This window comes from Callionymus lyra, chromosome 2 (assembly GCF_982586985.1).
Source record: "Callionymus lyra chromosome 2, fCalLyr1.hap1.1, whole genome shotgun sequence".
NCBI lineage: Eukaryota > Metazoa > Chordata > Actinopteri > Syngnathiformes > Callionymidae > Callionymus > Callionymus lyra.
Window position 1 is genome coordinate 38,250,864 of NC_141819.1, and position 20,805 is coordinate 38,271,668.

General features: G+C 41.5%; 1 protein-coding gene and 8 non-coding genes across 10 annotated transcripts; all 9 read left to right on the top strand.

Moving 5' to 3' along the window:
- The first annotated feature begins 217 nt into the window (after nucleotides 1-217).
- LOC148086875 (5S ribosomal RNA) lies at nucleotides 218-336 on the top strand. The gene has a single exon (XR_015710597.1). It is a non-coding gene; the product is annotated as a 5S ribosomal RNA (ribosomal RNA).
- A 1,149-nt stretch (nucleotides 337-1,485) lies between these two features.
- LOC148086876 (5S ribosomal RNA) lies at nucleotides 1,486-1,604 on the top strand. Its single transcript, XR_015710598.1, has one exon. It is a non-coding gene; the product is annotated as a 5S ribosomal RNA (ribosomal RNA).
- A 965-nt stretch (nucleotides 1,605-2,569) lies between these two features.
- On the top strand, nucleotides 2,570-2,688 carry LOC148086877 (5S ribosomal RNA). The gene has a single exon (XR_015710600.1). It is a non-coding gene; the product is annotated as a 5S ribosomal RNA (ribosomal RNA).
- A 1,149-nt stretch (nucleotides 2,689-3,837) lies between these two features.
- LOC148086878 (5S ribosomal RNA) lies at nucleotides 3,838-3,956 on the top strand. The gene has a single exon (XR_015710609.1). It is a non-coding gene; the product is annotated as a 5S ribosomal RNA (ribosomal RNA).
- Nucleotides 3,957-5,105: 1,149 nt separating this feature from the next.
- LOC148086879 (5S ribosomal RNA) lies at nucleotides 5,106-5,224 on the top strand. The gene has a single exon (XR_015710601.1). It is a non-coding gene; the product is annotated as a 5S ribosomal RNA (ribosomal RNA).
- Nucleotides 5,225-6,373: 1,149 nt separating this feature from the next.
- LOC148086880 (5S ribosomal RNA) lies at nucleotides 6,374-6,492 on the top strand. Its single transcript, XR_015710602.1, has one exon. It is a non-coding gene; the product is annotated as a 5S ribosomal RNA (ribosomal RNA).
- Nucleotides 6,493-7,457: 965 nt separating this feature from the next.
- Nucleotides 7,458-7,576, top strand: LOC148086881 (5S ribosomal RNA). The gene has a single exon (XR_015710603.1). It is a non-coding gene; the product is annotated as a 5S ribosomal RNA (ribosomal RNA).
- A 771-nt stretch (nucleotides 7,577-8,347) lies between these two features.
- Nucleotides 8,348-8,466, top strand: LOC148086882 (5S ribosomal RNA). Its single transcript, XR_015710604.1, has one exon. It is a non-coding gene; the product is annotated as a 5S ribosomal RNA (ribosomal RNA).
- Nucleotides 8,467-11,177: 2,711 nt separating this feature from the next.
- On the top strand, nucleotides 11,178-20,391 carry LOC148086883 (cilia- and flagella-associated protein 337). 2 transcript variants are annotated; one of them, XM_087783061.1, is made up of 16 exons: nucleotides 11,178-11,296; nucleotides 11,366-11,512; nucleotides 11,737-11,859; nucleotides 11,931-12,093; nucleotides 12,173-12,219; nucleotides 12,275-12,412; nucleotides 12,474-12,665; nucleotides 13,315-13,506; nucleotides 13,731-14,177; nucleotides 14,234-14,383; nucleotides 15,494-15,684; nucleotides 15,753-15,892; nucleotides 17,309-17,457; nucleotides 17,526-17,737; nucleotides 19,352-19,451; nucleotides 19,872-20,391. In XM_087783061.1, the coding sequence occupies exons 1-16, from the start codon at nucleotides 11,249-11,251 to the stop codon at nucleotides 19,878-19,880; spliced, it is 2,448 nt and encodes an 815-aa protein (XP_087639187.1). In that variant the 5' UTR covers nucleotides 11,178-11,248; the 3' UTR covers nucleotides 19,881-20,391. The 2 variants fall into 2 exon arrangements, with proteins under 2 accessions (XP_087639187.1, XP_087639188.1); XM_087783062.1 differs by lacking the exons at nucleotides 19,352-19,451; nucleotides 19,872-20,391 and having other exon boundaries at nucleotides 17,526-17,741.
- The last annotated feature ends 414 nt before the right edge of the window (nucleotides 20,392-20,805 follow it).

Genomic DNA, 20,805 nt, shown 5'->3' on the forward strand with positions numbered 1-20,805 from the left:
ATACAATAACCTCAATCCAAATGAATGCTGATAAGATGCTCGTGGTCCATTATTTTGACCTTCTCCTGGCAAAACCGGGGCGGGTGATAAAGTATCATTAGATTGGAATATGTGGAGACATGAGGATGTTCGTCATGCGCTAGCGGATGGAATACTACAGCAGTGACAGGAGGATTGTGGGTCAAGTATAAAGGCGCTCGCTTTGACATCAGCAATTGCTTACGGCCATACCACCCTGAACACGCCCGATCTCGTCCGATCTCGGAAGCTAAGCAGGGTCGGGCCTGGTTAGTACTTGGATGGGAGACCGCCTGGGAATACCAGGTGCTGTAAGCTTTTGCACTCCCTCCGGCCCAAGACCAGGACCGTGAGGCCAAAAATCACATGACATTCACATTTTGACTTACTTCCACGGGCCAGTTCTGTCGCGTACGAGGAACTGAGGATCCAAGTGCGGAATTCAAAGTTTTCTTAAAAGTTCCAGTTCTTTAATGAGTCTCTCCAAACACCAATTACTCCAAACAGTCCATGCGGCGAAACTCCACAACACAAAACGTCCACCAGGAAAACAAAAGCGAAGGGGAACAGAGTAGGAGTCCAAACTACAGGTGATCTAAAATACAAAACTAAAATCAGCGACTAAGAAGACTGTAACAAAAAGCAACGCCAGGAGAGTCCAAGAATTAGTATAGAAATCAAGGTAGCGACGGAACGATCTGGTACAAACCTTTACCATGTGTCGAGAAGCCATCTTCTGGCGGTGCGTGCACGGACCGTCGGACCTTTCAGCATCGCTCCTTGATTGCCTAATCGCCTGCAGTTGGTGATTCCTCCTCTGCAACAAAAAGCAAAAGAACGAACCACGGGGAAATAAACATAGATCTATGACAAGTTCACCACACTTAAGCCTCAAAGGATCAGTAACATTCTCTAGTTATGGCCAAGCACTTGTTTTTAGTCCCTTTGTTTTCAACCAAAATCAACAAGTCTTTATTATTTCCAAATCCCATTGCAAATATTGATCATTGTAGTTTTTATTTTGGCCACGAGATGGCGGTGTTCACCATTTGAGTGCGTTTGTTGGCATGCGAAGGTGGCGTCTCGCAAGGACCAGCTGTGAAACTAACATTTTCCATACATCCACCTGTAACCAAGGCCTGTAAACTGCTCCTCAGTCAAGTTCTGCACCTCCTACATGTCCCAATATTGTTGACGCCAAAGTATCTGTGCATTACGGATCCTGATTATGCATTTCCCTGCTAAAAATAATACAATAACCTCAATCCAAATGAATGCTGATAAGACGCTCGTGGTCCATTATTTTGACCTTCTCCTGGCAAAACCGGGGCGGGTGATAAAGTATCATTAGATTGGAATATGTGGAGACATGAGGATGTTCGTCATGCGCTAGTGGATGGAATACTACAGCAGTGACAGGAGGATTGTGGGTCAAGTATAAAGGCGCTCGCTTTGACATCAGCAATTGCTTACGGCCATACCACCCTGAACACGCCCGATCTCGTCCGATCTCGGAAGCTAAGCAGGGTCGGGCCTGGTTAGTACTTGGATGGGAGACCGCCTGGGAATACCAGGTGCTGTAAGCTTTTGCACTCCCTCCGGCCCAAGACCAGGACCGTGAGGCCAAAAATCACATGACATTCACATTTTGACTTACTTCCACGGGCCAGTCCACCACACTTAAGACTCAATGGACCACTAACGTTCTCCACTAGCTATGGTAGGCACTTTTCTTTTTTTTTGTTCTCACTTTGTGTTCAACCAAAATCAACAAGTCTTTATTTTTTTTCAAATCCCATAGGAAATATTGATCATTTTAGTTTTTATTTTGGCCACACACGTCATTCATTTATGTATTATTACTTTAATTTACGATAAGCAACTGATCGATTGAGAGACCAGAAGCCAAAGAGAATGGAGCTGGAAGAATTATTCCACGAGATTGACTTGAAGTACTGCATTTGTCTCACAGGAGAGCGACAAGATCAAGCTGTGAAACTAACATCAGTCAAGTTCTGCACCTCCTCTATGTCCCAATATTGTTGACGCTAAAGTATTATTATTTCCAAATCCCATTGCAAATATTGATCATTGTAGTTTTGATTTTGGCCACGAGATGGCGGTGTTCACCATTTGAGTGCGTTTGTTGGCATGCGAAGGTGGTGTCTCGCAAGGACCAGCTGTGAAACTAACATTTTCCATACATCCACCTGTAACCAAGGCCTGTAAACTGTTCCTCAGTCAAGTTCTGCACCTCCTACATGTCCCAATATTGTTGACGCCAAAGTATCTGTGCATTACGGATCCTGATTATGCATTTCCCTGCTAAAAATAATACAATAACCTCAATCCAAATGAATGCTGATAAGATGCTCGTGGTCCATTATTTTGACCTTCTCCTGGCAAAACCGGGGCGGGTGATAAAGTATCATTAGATTGGAATATGTGGAGACATGAGGATGTTCGTCATGCGCTAGTGGATGGAATACTACAGCAGTGACAGGAGGATTGTGGGTCAAGTATAAAGGCGCTCGCTTTGACATCAGCAATTGCTTACGGCCATACCACCCTGAACACGCCCGATCTCGTCCGATCTCGGAAGCTAAGCAGGGTCGGGCCTGGTTAGTACTTGGATGGGAGACCGCCTGGGAATACCAGGTGCTGTAAGCTTTTGCACTCCCTCCGGCCCAAGACCAGGACCGTGAGGCCAAAAATCACATGACATTCACATTTTGACTTACTTCCACGGGCCAGTTCTGTCGCGTACGAGGAACTGAGGATCCAAGTGCGGAATTCAAAGTTTTCTTAAAAGTTCCAGTTCTTTAATGAGTCTCTCCAAACACCAATTACTCCAAACAGTCCATGCGGCGAAACTCCACAACACAAAACGTCCACCAGGAAAACAAAAGCGAAGGGGAACAGAGGAGGAGTCCAAACTACAGGTGATCTAAAATACAAAACTAAAATCAGCGACTAAGAAGACTGTAACAAAAAGCAACGCCAGGAGAGTCCAAGAATTAGTATAGAAATCAAGGTAGCGACGGAACGATCTGGTACAAACCTTTACCATGTGTCGAGAAGCCATCTTCTGGCGGTGCGTGCACGGACCGTCGGACCTTTCAGCATCGCTCCTTGATTGCCTAATCGCCTGCAGTTGGTGATTCCTCCTCTGCAACAAAAAGCAAAAGAACGAACCACGGGGAAATAAACATAGATCTATGACAAGTTCACCACACTTAAGCCTCAAAGGATCAGTAACATTCTCTAGTTATGGCCAAGCACTTGTTTTTAGTCCCTTTGTTTTCAACCAAAATCAACAAGTCTTTATTATTTCCAAATCCCATTGCAAATATTGATCATTGTAGTTTTTATTTTGGCCACGAGATGGCGGTGTTCACCATTTGAGTGCGTTTGTTGGCATGCGAAGGTGGCGTCTCGCAAGGACCAGCTGTGAAACTAACATTTTCCATACATCCACCTGTAACCAAGGCCTGTAAACTGCTCCTCAGTCAAGTTCTGCACCTCCTACATGTCCCAATATTGTTGACGCCAAAGTATCTGTGCATTACGGATCCTGATTATGCATTTCCCTGCTAAAAATAATACAATAACCTCAATCCAAATGAATGCTGATAAGACGCTCGTGGTCCATTATTTTGACCTTCTCCTGGCAAAACCGGGGCGGGTGATAAAGTATCATTAGATTGGAATATGTGGAGACATGAGGATGTTCGTCATGCGCTAGTGGATGGAATACTACAGCAGTGACAGGAGGATTGTGGGTCAAGTATAAAGGCGCTCGCTTTGACATCAGCAATTGCTTACGGCCATACCACCCTGAACACGCCCGATCTCGTCCGATCTCGGAAGCTAAGCAGGGTCGGGCCTGGTTAGTACTTGGATGGCAGACCGCCTGGGAATACCAGGTGCTGTAAGCTTTTGCACTCCCTCCGGCCCAAGACCAGGACCGTGAGGCCAAAAATCACATGACATTCACATTTTGACTTACTTCCACGGGCCAGTTCTGTCGCGTACGAGGAACTGAGGATCCAAGTGCGGAATTCAAAGTTTTCTTAAAAGTTCCAGTTCTTTAATGAGTCTCTCCAAACACCAATTACTCCAAACAGTCCATGCGGCGAAACTCCACAACACAAAACGTCCACCAGGAAAACAAAAGCGAAGGGGAACAGAGTAGGAGTCCAAACTACAGGTGATCTAAAATACAAAACTAAAATCAGCGACTAAGAAGACTGTAACAAAAAGCAACGCCAGGAGAGTCCAAGAATTATTATAGAAATCAAGGTAGCGACGGAACGATCTGGTACAAACCTTTACCATGTGTCGAGAAGCCATCTTCTGGCGGTGCGTGCACGGACCGTCGGACCTTTCAGCATCGCTCCTTGATTGCCTAATCGCCTGCAGTTGGTGATTCCTCCTCTGCAACAAAAAGCAAAAGAACGAACCACGGGGAAATAAACATAGATCTATGACAAGTTCACCACACTTAAGCCTCAAAGGATCAGTAACATTCTCTAGTTATGGCCAAGCACTTGTTTTTAGTCCCTTTGTTTTCAACCAAAATCAACAAGTCTTTATTATTTCCAAATCCCATTGCAAATATTGATCATTGTAGTTTTGATTTTGGCCACGAGATGGCGGTGTTCACCATTTGAGTGCGTTTGTTGGCATGCGAAGGTGGCGTCTCGCAAGGACCAGCTGTGAAACTAACATTTTCCATACATCCACCTGTAACCAAGGCCTGTAAACTGCTCCTCAGTCAAGTTCTGCACCTCCTACGTGTCCCAATATTGTTGACGCCAAAGTATCTGTGCATTACGGATCCTGATTATGCATTTCCCTGCTAAAAATAATACAATAACCTCAATCCAAATGAATGCTGATAAGATGCTCGTGGTCCATTATTTTGACCTTCTCCTGGCAAAACCGGGGCGGGTGATAAAGTATCATTAGATTGGAATATGTGGAGACATGAGGATGTTCGTCATGCGCTAGCGGATGGAATACTACAGCAGTGACAGGAGGATTGTGGGTCAAGTATAAAGGCGCTCGCTTTGACATCAGCAATTGCTTACGGCCATACCACCCTGAACACGCCCGATCTCGTCCGATCTCGGAAGCTAAGCAGGGTCGGGCCTGGTTAGTACTTGGATGGGAGACCGCCTGGGAATACCAGGTGCTGTAAGCTTTTGCACTCCCTCCGGCCCAAGACCAGGACCGTGAGGCCAAAAATCACATGACATTCACATTTTGACTTACTTCCACGGGCCAGTTCTGTCGCGTACGAGGAACTGAGGATCCAAGTGCGGAATTCAAAGTTTTCTTAAAAGTTCCAGTTCTTTAATGAGTCTCTCCAAACACCAATTACTCCAAACAGTCCATGCGGCGAAACTCCACAACACAAAACGTCCACCAGGAAAACAAAAGCGAAGGGGAACAGAGTAGGAGTCCAAACTACAGGTGATCTAAAATACAAAACTAAAATCAGCGACTAAGAAGACTGTAACAAAAAGCAACGCCAGGAGAGTCCAAGAATTAGTATAGAAATCAAGGTAGCGACGGAACGATCTGGTACAAACCTTTACCATGTGTCGAGAAGCCATCTTCTGGCGGTGCGTGCACGGACCGTCGGACCTTTCAGCATCGCTCCTTGATTGCCTAATCGCCTGCAGTTGGTGATTCCTCCTCTGCAACAAAAAGCAAAAGAACGAACCACGGGGAAATAAACATAGATCTATGACAAGTTCACCACACTTAAGCCTCAAAGGATCAGTAACATTCTCTAGTTATGGCCAAGCACTTGTTTTTAGTCCCTTTGTTTTCAACCAAAATCAACAAGTCTTTATTATTTCCAAATCCCATTGCAAATATTGATCATTGTAGTTTTGATTTTGGCCACGAGATGGCGGTGTTCACCATTTGAGTGCGTTTGTTGGCATGCGAAGGTGGCGTCTCGCAAGGACCAGCTGTGAAACTAACATTTTCCATACATCCACCTGTAACCAAGGCCTGTAAACTGCTCCTCAGTCAAGTTCTGCACCTCCTACATGTCCCAATATTGTTGACGCCAAAGTATCTGTGCATTACGGATCCTGATTATGCATTTCCCTGCTAAAAATAATACAATAACCTCAATCCAAATGAATGCTGATAAGACGCTCGTGGTCCATTATTTTGACCTTCTCCTGGCAAAACCGGGGCGGGTGATAAAGTATCATTAGATTGGAATATGTGGAGACATGAGGATGTTCGTCATGCGCTAGTGGATGGAATACTACAGCAGTGACAGGAGGATTGTGGGTCAAGTATAAAGGCGCTCGCTTTGACATCAGCAATTGCTTACGGCCATACCACCCTGAACACGCCCGATCTCGTCCGATCTCGGAAGCTAAGCAGGGTCGGGCCTGGTTAGTACTTGGATGGGAGACCGCCTGGGAATACCAGGTGCTGTAAGCTTTTGCACTCCCTCCGGCCCAAGACCAGGACCGTGAGGCCAAAAATCACATGACATTCACATTTTGACTTACTTCCACGGGCCAGTCCACCACACTTAAGACTCAATGGACCACTAACGTTCTCCACTAGCTATGGTAGGCACTTTTCTTTTTTTTTGTTCTCACTTTGTGTTCAACCAAAATCAACAAGTCTTTATTTTTTTTCAAATCCCATAGGAAATATTGATCATTTTAGTTTTTATTTTGGCCACACACGTCATTCATTTATGTATTATTACTTTAATTTACGATAAGCAACTGATCGATTGAGAGACCAGAAGCCAAAGAGAATGGAGCTGGAAGAATTATTCCACGAGATTGACTTGAAGTACTGCATTTGTCTCACAGGAGAGCGACAAGATCAAGCTGTGAAACTAACATCAGTCAAGTTCTGCACCTCCTCTATGTCCCAATATTGTTGACGCTAAAGTATTATTATTTCCAAATCCCATTGCAAATATTGATCATTGTAGTTTTGATTTTGGCCACGAGATGGCGGTGTTCACCATTTGAGTGCGTTTGTTGGCATGCGAAGGTGGTGTCTCGCAAGGACCAGCTGTGAAACTAACATTTTCCATACATCCACCTGTAACCAAGGCCTGTAAACTGTTCCTCAGTCAAGTTCTGCACCTCCTACATGTCCCAATATTGTTGACGCCAAAGTATCTGTGCATTACGGATCCTGATTATGCATTTCCCTGCTAAAAATAATACAATAACCTCAATCCAAATGAATGCTGATAAGATGCTCGTGGTCCATTATTTTGACCTTCTCCTGGCAAAACCGGGGCGGGTGATAAAGTATCATTAGATTGGAATATGTGGAGACATGAGGATGTTCGTCATGCGCTAGTGGATGGAATACTACAGCAGTGACAGGAGGATTGTGGGTCAAGTATAAAGGCGCTCGCTTTGACATCAGCAATTGCTTACGGCCATACCACCCTGAACACGCCCGATCTCGTCCGATCTCGGAAGCTAAGCAGGGTCGGGCCTGGTTAGTACTTGGATGGGAGACCGCCTGGGAATACCAGGTGCTGTAAGCTTTTGCACTCCCTCTGGCCCAAGTCCAGGACCGTGAGGCCAAACATCACATGACATTCACATTTTGACTTACTTCCACGGGCCAGTCCACCACACTTAAGACTCAATGGACCACTAACGTTCTCCACTAGCTATGGTAAGCACTTTTCTTTTTTTTTGTTCTCACTTTGTGTTCAACCAAAATCAACAAGTCTTTATTTTTTTTCAAATCCCATAGGAAATATTGATCATTTTAGTTTTTATTTTTGGCCACACACGTCATTAATTTATGTATTTTTACTTTAATTTACGATAAGCAACTGATCGATTGAGAGACCAGAAGCCAAAGAGAATGGAGCTGGAAGAATTATTCCACGAGATTGACTTGAAGTACTGCATTTGTCTCACAGGAGAGCGACAAGATCAAGCTGTGAAACTAACATCAGTCAAGTTCTGCACCTCCTCTATGTCCCAATATTGTTGACGCTAAAGTATCTGTGCATTACGGATCCTGATGATGTCTTTCCCTGCTAAAAATAATACAATTTGTGGCTATGATGTCCAAAAAATCTCTTCATGAGTCAAACCTCAATCCAAGTGAATGCTGATAAGACGCTCGTGGTCCATTATTTTGACCTTCTCCTGGCAAAACCGGGGCGGGTGATAAAGTATCATTAGATTGGAATATGTGGAGACATGAGGATGTTCGTCATGCGCTAGTGGATGGAATACTACAGCAGTGACAGGAGGATTGTGGGTCAAGTATAAAGGCGCTCGCTTTGACATCAGCAATTGCTTACGGCCATACCACCCTGAACACGCCCGATCTCGTCCGATCTCGGAAGCTAAGCAGGGTCGGGCCTGGTTAGTACTTGGATGGGAGACCGCCTGGGAATACCAGGTGCTGTAAGCTTTTGCACTCCCTCCGGACCAAGTCCAGGACCGTGAGGCCAAAAATCACATGACATTCACATTTTGACTTACTTCCACGGGCCAGTCCACCACACTTAAGACTCAATGGACCACTAACGTTCTCCACTAGCTATGATAAGCACTTTTCTTTTTTTTTGTTCTCACTTTGTGTTCAACCAAAATCAACAAGCCTTTATTTTTTTCAAATCCCATTGCAAATATTAATCATTGTAGTTTTTATTTTGGCCACGAGATGGCGGTGTTCACCATTTGAGTGCATTTGTTGGCATGGGAAGGTGGCGTCTTGCAAGGACCAGCTGTGAAACTAACATTTTCCATACATCCACCTGTAACCAAGGCCTGTAAACTGCTCCTCAGTCAAGTTCTGCACCTCCTACATGTCCCAATATTGTTGACGCCAAAGTATCTGTGCATTACGGATCCTGATTATGTCTTTCCCTGCTAAAAATAATACAATAACCTCAATCCAAATGAATGCTGATAAGACATTTGTGGTCCATTATTTTGACCTTCTCCTGGCAAAACCGGGGCAGGTGATAAAGTATCATTAGACTGGAAAATGTCGAGACATGAGGATGTTCTTCTTCCGCTAGTGGATGGAATACTATCAGAATCAGAATCAGAAATCCTTTATTTGTCCCGCGAGGGGAAATTCAGTTTAAACAACAGCAAGCGCAATACCTCAAATAAAAAACACCCAGAAATAGAATAATAAATCGAAAAGAAAGATCTAAATAGAATAGAATAAAAATCTGCCCTATATTATATATACACTATCATTTTTACAAAAATAACAAGAAGAAAAGGTGCTGTTAAATATTTATCTTGCTGTGTTCTTGTATTGGAGTCTGATGGCAGCAGGGAGGATGAACCTGCGGTACCTCTCCCACACACACCTGGGATGGAGCATCCTATCACTGATGGAGCTCCTCAATGCCCTCAGTGTGTGCTGGAGAGGGTGAGATAAGTTCTTCCTCATGGAGGCCAGCTTACTCTGTATCCTCCTCCCAGACACTTCCTCCACAGGATCCAGGGGGCGCCCTAGGACGTAACCGGCCTTCTTAATAATGCTGTCCAGTTTAGCCCTATCCTTTGCTGTCATGCTGCTCCCCCAGCAGACCACACCGTTGAAGATGGCAGAGGCCACTACTGAGTCATAGAATGACTTCAGGAGTGACCCCTGGACACCAAACGACCTCAACCTCCGGAGCAGGTAGAGTCTACTCCGCCCCTTTTTATAAAGAGCAGCAGTGTTATCCACCCAGTCCAGGCGGTTGTTGGTGATTCCTCCTCTGCAACAAAAAGCAAAAGAACGAACCACGGGGAAATAAACATAGAACTATGACAAGTTCACCACACTTAAGCCTCAAAGGATCAGTAACATTCTCTAGTTATGGCCAAGCACTTGTTTTTAGTCCCTTTGTTTTCAACCAAAATCAACAAGTCTTTATCATTTCCAAATCCCATTGCAAATATTGATAATTGTAGTTTTTATTCTGGCCACGAGATGGCGGTGTTCACCATTTGTTGGCATGGGAACGTGGCGTCTCGCAAGGACCAGCTTCTGGATCCGGTTTGCTTTTGGACTTTGTACCGTTCGAGCCGTTTGCGTGAGTTGTCAATAAATAATGAGAACGTCATTTAAGGAGGTGGTACTTGAAGATATATATATATATATCTATATATATATATATAGATATCTATATATATATAGATATCTATATATATATGTGCGTGTGTGTGTGTGTGTGCGTGTGTGTGTGTGTGTTTGTGTAAAACCGTACGAATTTAAAATCAAATAAATTACGTTATTTAGATGTCTTATTCGTTGTTTTAATTTTTCATTGATGGCTTGGATCTTCAAGTACCACCTCCTTAAATGACACTTGTGACGTGAATGTACCTTTGATCAGGACATTGCTTTGAATTAAAGTGTAATATTTATCTTTGCGAACAGTAGAAAACATGTTCACTAGATGGCGATATAATCCCTCTGTGATTAACGGCAAACGAGTTTTTTATATTAATCGTTTCATTCTTACGTGTCAGTGTGCAAGTTGACAGTAAAGGCAATATGGTTAGTTTTCTTCTGAATTCATATTTTAAATTTCTCTGGCAACTCCTTGTTTCATGTTGAAAACAAATTATTGTTAACAGAATATCAGATTATTACATTAACCTTATAAATAATTGTCTTCTATTCTGTCACCACAGTCTGATATTTCTATGACTCCCGACAGTAGCAGGCACTTATCCATTGTTCCATTTTCATGTTACAAATGAGAATATGCTCACATTAAAAACTATTTGTTAAAACATGTTCCTTGATTATAACCTGAATCCTGGCCATACTCTCTGTTTTCTAACAGCAGATACCAGAATCCAAAGAAAATCTGACTAATATAGAAGTAAAGAAAGTTAATGCATTTGAGACGACTTCCTCCAAAGTCCAAAAAAACCCACGATTGATTTACTGGGAGGAGCTTCCCCACCTCAGATTATGGTGAGCTTGGTTTATTTTTATCTACATTACACCCACTTGGATAAAGCCAGACCAAGGTGAAGAAAATATGTGTTGTTTTTCTGCCTGCAGTGAGTCATCAATTGGAGACAGTCTTGCAGAGAAACTGAGTTATGAACAACTGAAGATATTGGCCGATGCTTTGACCGCCTTCAGCAACAAATCCCACCCTCAAGAACACCAAGATACGCCTGATGTCGGATTAAACTGCGAGGATTTTCGAAAAGTGCTGCAGACTGTGATGGGTCCAGAAATAGAAGGTCTATGTGTAGATAGATTCTTCACTGAGGTAAAGGAACACAATATTGTGTCCTATTCTAAAGTAGTTTCATGAATAAGAACAAGTCTTTCCATCCAGGTTGATATCCCGTGCAAAGGAACCATCACATCCAAACAGGTCTTTGCTTATATTCATCTGTACTCCACTGAAAGAGTGCGTCGTCATAACTCCAAAGATGCTCTCCTCAACTGCCAGCCGCCTTTCACGCAGTGCCCTTTTAACTGGGTAGGACTTGGTTAGTGAATTTGGTGAAGGAATAAAAGTGCGGCTACAGGAGAAATACATTGAAATACACAAATAAATTAGACATTTTAAAGTTGAATTGACCTCTAATTTTTAGTACTACTTACCTTTTCTGTTGAACACACCGTAACACTCCACGCTAAGAAAAATGATGGCAAATTTTTACCTTGTTGACACTGATAATTACACCTCGTTTGACCAACCAGGGTAAGACGACTGTACGAGTTGTAGCTGTCTATAAACCACCACCGCTCCACTTTGTCAGTGTCAGTCGAGGAGGTCAGCTGACTGTGTGGAATAACCGCCTGGAATACCCCAAAAGCTTTGAGGTAATGAGAAATAAGTGCTTATTGATGTGTGTAACACAGAAGTGCACATTAATGTTTGCTTGAATCCTCAGCTTGCAAGAAAGCAGTCAAAGGCAGAGACTGCAGCCAAGGGTGCCATCACTGATGCTGTCTACATGGCCAACGTCAACATGATCGCCATATCAACGGAATGCAGGGACCTACGATTTGTTAACGTCGCTTCAACAAACATATTTGAGGACGTTAAGCTTTATGGTAGTTTAATGTCAAACAGAGACGACATTTAGGTTCTGAGCTCCTTTCCTAACTTTGAACATTTTTCAATTCTAACCAGGGTTTCATAATGTCCTGTCGACACTCTGTTACTGGTATGACTCTCAGGTGGGTCTTTCAGTAGTCTTCCTCCTCAAACCTTAAATTGAATGATTTCTTAAAGTTTCCAGATAATCCCTCATTACTCTTGATGGGTGACGTGGAAGGAGGAGTTCACCTGATGAGACTCCTGCATCCATCTGAGGGCGTTTTTAATATCATCAACACAAAAGTCACCCAATCGCAGGGGATCTATTTTCCAGTAAGTCCCGTATTTTAAAAGGGTTCCTTGCGTACACTAACTCATATATATTCGTCGTCAGAACATCGGAGGAGAGCACCACAACATGGTCTCATGCCAGTACATCCCCAACATTCACCAGGAAACCATCAACAGGCTAATGTTTGAGCCCAGAACCAACATCATCAGGTCTTCTTCAGAAAGTGACGTCACATCCGTGGTCTCCATGGACATTTACCAGAAGGAGCGGCCAAACATTTGGAAAATCAAACAGGTATCTAGTCCTATATTAATCACACATGTTTGCCACTATTGCTTAGATCAGTACTGATCCACAACAGTGAGTCGAGAAGGGCTAGTGGAAAAAGACCATTATGAATTATTATTATTTTTTATTTTTTATTTTATAAACTTATTTTTCATTTTTAACTGAAATCTGATTTTACACATGATAAAGTGGCCGTTTTCTCACTAGGAACTCTAGTTGCACACAGTTATCTCATATTTGTGTATTTCCAAATAGTGTCTGGGATAAAAGGGTGTGTAGCTGTTTACACAGTCAGTTTGACCTCAGCCAGACCAGGTCTGGGTGATCTCAACATATGTAGTGAATAAAAGATTTATTTTTTACTTTTGGTTAGCTCGGATTTAGTCCCAACCTGGAACTAAACAACAACGGTTGCTTCTATTTTGAAAGTGTGTCCAACCAGATATAAATTAGTGGTTACACCAGCACTGAGGCAATGTTGTGGTATTACAACGTCAAGAACTTTGTGGTTTGTTTTCCTGTTGTGCTTTTTCAATCTGTTTTATAAGCCAATTTTCTGTCTTGCTTAATAAACTTTTTTTTTAATGCAACCCACTGAACTTACACGGGCATTGGGACATATTTGAAGTGGCTTCGTCTGGCTTCTCCTCCTCAGGGAGTGACTTGTTTTGACTACAACGCATCTCTGAGGCTGATGGTGACCGGCGGGTGTGACCGAGTAATTAGAGTGTGGAATCCCTTCATTACTGAATCCCCTCTAGCTAAAATGGAAGGTCACTGCACTTCTGTCTTGGATGTGGCAATCTACGAACCCGTGAAGCAGATCTTCAGCTATTCCAGCGATTCTGTGAGTCACTTTTCTTCTGCCGCCTGAGGCCCTCTGTCACAACTTTCTGAAGACCCCCGAAAACTGCACTTACTGTATACAATTATTTTAAATGTGTTCATGATGGGATGATTGACTTCTATTGCTTGTTATTCTTTATTCAAGTTAGCGCTATGCATACTTCTTCATACAGAACCATAGTCATGAAGCCTTCTTTAACTTTTCCTTGCTTGTTCTTTCTCCAGGAGATCAGGGTTTGGGACATTACAAGCCAAAAGTGTCTCAAAACAGTTTTCCTACATTTCCCATGCCTTCAGCCACTTTGTATCCCAGAGCACTGCAACTTCCCCTTCCTGCTCCTGAGTCCCCCTCTCACTGATGGGACCCCACCAAGCTTAGTGGTGGGTTGCAAAGACGATCTGGTCCTGCTCCCGCTGGCAGAGGAAGACGCAGCTTACGAAGGATGCCTGGCGGACGAAGGGAAAGCTACGCTCTCCTGCGCCGAGTACAATCCCACCCTGAGGCAGGTGGTGACGGGTCACTCCGACTCCTCCCTGTCTGTCTGGGATGTTGTCACCGGAGTGAGGCAACTGCAAGTCCGCAACGCTCACGGAGTTGTTGCCATCACCTGCATGACGCTTGACCATTCCCAAAGACGGCTGATAACCGGGGCGGACAATGGCACAATTAAGGTAGGATCGAAAAATGTAGCCATGAGTTTTTACAATAACTACAACCCTTTAATCAGGTTTGGAGTTTACTTAACGGCCTGAACCTGATCAAACTGGAGCCGGTCATCTACTCGGAAGTGGCCGGTCTGACATGTCTGGATGACGACAAGCTGTTGGCCATTGGAGGAAGCAAACAGATCATTCAATATGACATTGCTATTGCTAAAGTGAGTTTGGATGTAGATATTGTGAAAACTGCAATCGATCAGAAGCCATTTTTCTTTAGTGTTAGTCTAATGTAGCTACTGTTTATTGATTTATACTGTATGATCATCATTAGCTATACAAACACTACTTACTGTTATAGTTTCTACCACTTTCTGCTCTTCTCAGTTCAGTTCTGCTGCTATTTTATTTCCAGAATTATGTACAGGATATCGAATGCAGGTTAATTTAATGTTTTCTTATAAAGATGTTTGCTTTTAAAGTTTATAGGATGGTTATCAAGTGATAAACATCCATCCGTCCACACATACATGCGCTTATCCATCCAGCTTTCCATCCAGTCATTATTCATCAATCCATCTAAGCATTCATTTATCCATTCTTCATTATTCATAAATCCATCCAAAATCAATTTATCCATCCATTCATCTATCCATTCATTCGTCGAGCCATCCATCCACCCTTTCATCTATTTATTTATTAATTCATCTATCCACCCATACATGCATTCATCCATCCACCCATTATTTTATCCATTTATCCCTTCACACTTCCACCCATACATGTATTCATCCATCCATCACCCCATACATGCATTCCTTCATCTAACCACCCATACATGCATCCAGTCATCATTCATTCATCCAACCAGTTTATCATTTATACATCCATTCTTCCTCATTGATCCTCCATCAATATTTCCATCCATTCATTCATTCATCCATTCAATCATTCCTCCATCTACGCAATATTCATCCATCCAACCATACATACATCTATCTATCCATCTATCAACCCATTTATCTTCCCAATGTATCCATGCTGTGGTCTTATGTCCAAAACACATTCTGATAAATTAATTGTATCTTCTAATAAGGCAGACTGACACCAAACTCCACAATAACACAAACAGTGGCTGACAGTACCAACACTTTTCCAAATAAGAAATACCAGACTGACAGTAATGTTTAATAGTATTGTTTGCATTGGGATGGTTCCATATTTCCAATCACTTGATCCAGAAGTCTATCTTGGGCACTGAAATGTGGCACAGAAAATATTTTTGACGACTTATTTACGATCAATTGGAGTAAAAGAAGAACATTTTTCAGGATCTGGACATCATCATATCTGCAGAGAAGTCGTGGAAGGCCAGCTGTGTCCACAAAGCAGACATCCTAGCTCTGTGTCACAGCTCCTCGCTGGGCTTCATCGCCACGGCCAGCCGTGATGGCGAGGTCATCATCTGGAGGACGGAGACGCAGGAACCCATCATCCATCTACGGAGACACTCTCAATCAGAGTAAAGCCATGTAAAAGCTATATAGAAGCTCCTCTTTTGATTGACACGTGTCAATTCTTCATTTCTAGGCCAATGCCCCCTGTAGACAGCCTCTTGTTCCTGCAGCACCGGGCTAGCAAGAGTTGGCTCAAACATGACGCTGTCCTGATCTCCTCTCACAGTGGGTCGCTCTACTTCTGGAGCGTCAGTGCAGTTCCACACAGATACAGTGAGTCTTGTTCGACAGGCTAGTGACGAATTAGCTGAACAGACTCTGAGTGACACAAGCCCAGCACTTGGCCTCCTGCCCAGGGTCATTCCTGGTCCCCCACAACTATGTCTATTTCCACATCTCAACTGTGTTTAGTGGTGAGGAGCCATCCGGCCTGACCACCACGTGTTTGAACGTGAAAATGCATTTCCAGTTATGGTGACAGAGTGACATAACAAAAACACAGGCTGTGTTTTAAAAAAAATACATGAACTTGTAAACACTTTACAGACAGAAGGTACACTTTGTAAAAGTAATAGACATGCATATATACTTTTTTGTATTTTAAAATAAATTGGACTTGCATGCATTTGTTGTTACAATTGAAACGTTTTCACCTCTTGTGAAGTTATGTGGGAATGGATGGGGAATTTTGTGTAAAAATTATGAAATATCGATGGAACTATATTCAAAAGAATATAATCTCATTTATATCAAATGATACACCTTTATATTATTTTAATTTCTAAATGTCACTTCTTTAATAGTTGACTTAGAAGATGTTTTCTTTAAAACACAATTACACGTTCTGCTTAGTGTTAAATACAACCTCCCTTAGGTACTGTAAAGTTTTTTTTAAAGCACATACAGTTTTCTTTTAAATATTTTCAACAATCGTTTTAACAATATGTATATAAATACGATTTATTTACTTCATTGGTGCTTTAATTCGGTTTAAAGTATATTTTTAAATTGGACAGTTCTACACAATTTTTGTTTGTATACAGTAAATGAAACACGTACAGTTATATGATTTACTTCTATCAAACATTTTTTTTATCAACCAGTTATAAAATCCATTTCAAAAAACACTTTCCAACTGTAAAAAATAACTTTAATAAAACAATGTACAACTTTAATCAAACCAGCTTTGGTTGATTAAAGCTATATGTTTTTTTAAATACTTTTTTATACATAAATGTTATTGACTTTTTATTGATGTTACAAAAAACTGACTTTCTTGATTTTCTATATATTTTGTTTGGTCATTTATGTATATTATTTGGACATTATGAGTTTATGTTTATGTATGATTATGTGGTGTTACTAAAGTTAAAGGTTATTCATGTCATTCATACTTGGACAGAAAAAAACATCCATAGATTTGTTAACAACGCATGAAGTTCTGTTACTGACAGTTGAGCTCCCCCGTCATTGATGAGTTCAAGGACCCTGAGCCAAGCCACACACACACATATGCAACATAATTGGCTGTGGCAGTGAGGAAACACAACATGAAGTTACACAAATGAAGAAGAAACAATGGCGACAATAGTTGTTATTCAAAGTAGTGGTTTAAGCTGAACGTAAGCCCATTGATAAGATGCTCAAGTCTGATGAGAAGCTCTGTTGATTCTGATGTTCTTCTTATAGCTCACTTCTATGCACCAGAGGAGCCAAATGAGTGTGTGCTGAGTCTGAGCTCTGATCAGGCCAAAAACACCCTCCTTATCTCTGGGGACACATCTGGCTGTCTTCAGATCTGGGACATCTCTCAGTATGCTCTTGGCATCGGCAGTAAGGTAAATCAGCCTCATTAGTTATCTATTGTCTGGGACTTTCCTACGACTTAAACAAACCTCTGGCCCAGCCCATCTGTGCACGCCCGCCCCTGCTGAAGTCCTGGCAGGCCCACAGTACCGGCCTGAGAAGCGTAGAGGTGGTGGAGGTGGAGCAGACCCGCTTCATCCTGGCAGCTTCTGAGATCGGCACCGTCGGAGTCTGGACCGATGACGCGGTTCACGTGGGTTCGTTCGGACACGGAGCCATGTGGGATATCCATGACCCCGACACTTACTACAGGTAGTCGACACCATTGTTTGGTAGACGTAACGACATTGTTTTATCTGGCAGTTGCAGCTGAATATCACACACTGATGGAGGTGTAAGGGAATGAGATGGCTGCCCAGTATTAACAATTTAATTTTAATCGGAATAACATGATTCTTTTTACAAATCTATAAACAAAATTAAATAAATGTATGTAAATGTTTATTTTGACCTTAACATACATTTTATTCATACGAAGAATTGAATTTGTTTAGTTAAATTAAAAAAATAAGTGCTTTTGTGAAAATTAACATAACATTTGTATTTCTTTATTTGGAGTAACCAATGATTTGTGTTAATTTTATTTTTTAAGGATGTTTTGCTTAGATCAGGCCAATGTTGCTGCTTAAACGACAACAGGAGAATAAAATGACTAGCATTTATTATGTTATTTTGAGTTCAAAGCTCTTGATCAAATGTGTCAAACTCAAGGCAATAGGGACAATTCGGTTTTTCTTTTTTGTGGCCCGCCGGATGGTTGGCTCAAAACTAGCATGTTTAGGATAAGATATTTTTTATCAATGTCAGCAATTATAAAGAAACTGTCCTTGACTGTCGATGAAGGAGAAACACAGAGAAAATCTGCTAAAAGATTTTGGCCCTTGCATGATTGAGTTTGACACCCCTGCTCGAGAGGTCATTTGCGGTAAGTCAAATAGAAGGTTTTCTTCTTCTGAGCTTTTCGTCTGTGAGGTTAGATTCCCCACAGCTATGTCGTTATTTCACATCGAGCGGCGGCCACAATATATATGTTTAAAACAGCTGCACATTTATTCATGTCAAGAAGAAAACATACTGCGATTGTTTTGAGTGGTCCAACACAGGACCCAGGAGAATTCACTCTGAGTAAAAGATAACAAACATATTCTTGCTTTCATGAAAATATATCATGAACCAGCATCTTTTTCTTACCCACTCAGACCTGTGGTTAAATATAAATAAACATCCACTATCTGTTGACAATGTGTATTACAAGGCTCACCAAGACCCTAAAACAAATGTGTTTGTGGTATCCCTTGTGTTGTCTCTGGGTCAAGGTGAACAACCTCCACCACTGCATATGTATTTCTGGAAGGCAGGGTAGTCGTTCGCCTTGAACCAAAGACAACACAAAGGATACCTCAAACACATTTTCTTTCGGTCCTCTCGGTCACCTTGACCCTGAGATAACACAAGGGTTAACAACTCTGAATCCAAAAAACAACTATTAAAAAAAAAGTTTACTTTTGATGACTGATATTTATCAAAGACAATAATTATTAAAAAATAAAATATTAGTACAGATAAATGATACATACAAGAATATTATTCAATATTCTTCAAGTCTTAGATGTTCTACTCAAAAAAACATGCAGGTGGAGAAGTGTGAGGGAAAGAGATGACGATATCGTACAGAAACAAGTCGGTCTATATTATTTGATGTATAGAAGAGGAGCAGAAAACCTTTGGATCCTCATAGAAATGTATAAAAAGTTGAATTTAAAATAAAACTACAGTACAAGAGAATGTTAATAAAGATTGCACCAACTTCTAAAATATTGTCTTATCATCGAGAATGTTTGATGTTTTTTTGTCTCTCACACTCAGTAATAAAATAATCCAGGAAGAGGAAGAATGTGAAGAGGAACCGTGTGAGGATAAAGAAGGAAACAGTGAAGAGGAATCTTCGGGCGATGAAGGCTCCGAGGTAACAGGTTTTTCATTTTTTCTCAGTTGAAGCCAGAATCTGTGCTTATCAAGTACAAACTTGTTTCACTACAACTTGAATAGTCAGTGCATCTTTTTCATCATGCCATGTCAAGTTTAGCTCAAGTGTTTCTGGTCTAGTATTTTAGGTTTGCCAGCATGTGGTCAAAGTGAAATTACTGGTCAGCTCATGGGCACTATAACAGTCTTGATCAATTCAAAAGGAATGTTTTGCACTTCCTTTTGTGGCAGGATATGCAAGGCCAGACCAGTGTTGTGAAGAAGAAAATGATTCATAACAAGTCCTCTCTGTGTTTGTGCTGTTTGTACTGCACCATCATATGGAGGGATTTGCTGGAACGTCACAAATGTGTTGGTTTCGGGGCTGAAGTCTAATCTATTTCTGCTTTTTGTGTTCCAGGACAACTGAATGTTCGGGTGACAGTTCTGGTGGTTAAGGATTAATCCTTTTCCTCAGTTTTAATCAAGTCTCCTGATTGTGTGAATGGAATTTGTCTGCTTTAATTTCCTGTCGTAAACAATTATCTGATAAACAAGGACGGAGGTAAAGCTGCAACGCGAGTGTTTTATTTCTGAGGCGTCACATGTGAGCTGGTGTCTCAGTTATAAACTGTAAAAAGCTGGTACCAAGGTGACAGTGTTGTATACAATAATTTGAAATATATATTTTTTATATTTTAACTTCATTAAAATGTACATTTAAGATCAACCCTTTCCATAAAGTTTCTACAGCAATAGTCATAAAGCATATCATATTCTAAAATAAGGTTAGTACACTACTAGCTAAGGAACAAATATGACTGATTTAATATATTATAAGGAAACCCAAAAACGTGTTTGCTAGATACAACCCTCAGGAATGAGCATAATATCACAACTCTTGTTAAAAGACGGGATGGGAATCATATATATTTTTATCTGATACTAGAACCAAATAAAATAACTTGAAATGTTTTTCTAACGAAATATACTCTGTATGACTTATTGTTTGGTGTAACAGACTGAGTTACTTTCTGTCAGTATTATTTTGTAGCTGAATATTGTTTTTTGTAACGGACTATGTTACTTTCTGTAGGTATTATTTTGTAGCTGAATATTGTTTGTTGTAACAGACTATGTTCAGTTCTGTCAGTTTTATTTTGTGGCTGAATTGTGTGTGCATGAGATGCGTGCATGAGGGCTTTACCAGGTGAGATTGTTGTGAATCACAGTTATGACTATATTTGAAATACCTATTGAATGTTTGTAATGTAAAGAAACAGACTTGTGTGTATTTTAGATGAACTATCTTAGCAGGGTTTGATACTTATCCCTAGTTAAAGTGCCGGTTTGGT

Bases quoted from the DNA above. Each gene is read 5' to 3' on its own strand.
- LOC148086883 (XM_087783061.1), top strand. From the start codon at position 11,249: ATGGGTCCAGAAATAGAAGGTCTATGTGTAGATAGATTCTTCACTGAG. The intron at 11,297-11,365 runs GTAAAGGAACAC...CTTTCCATCCAG, and splicing joins TAGATAGATTCTTCACTGAG to GTTGATATCCCGTGCAAAGG. The intron at 12,094-12,172 runs GTAGTTTAATGT...AATTCTAACCAG, and splicing joins TGAGGACGTTAAGCTTTATG to GGTTTCATAATGTCCTGTCG.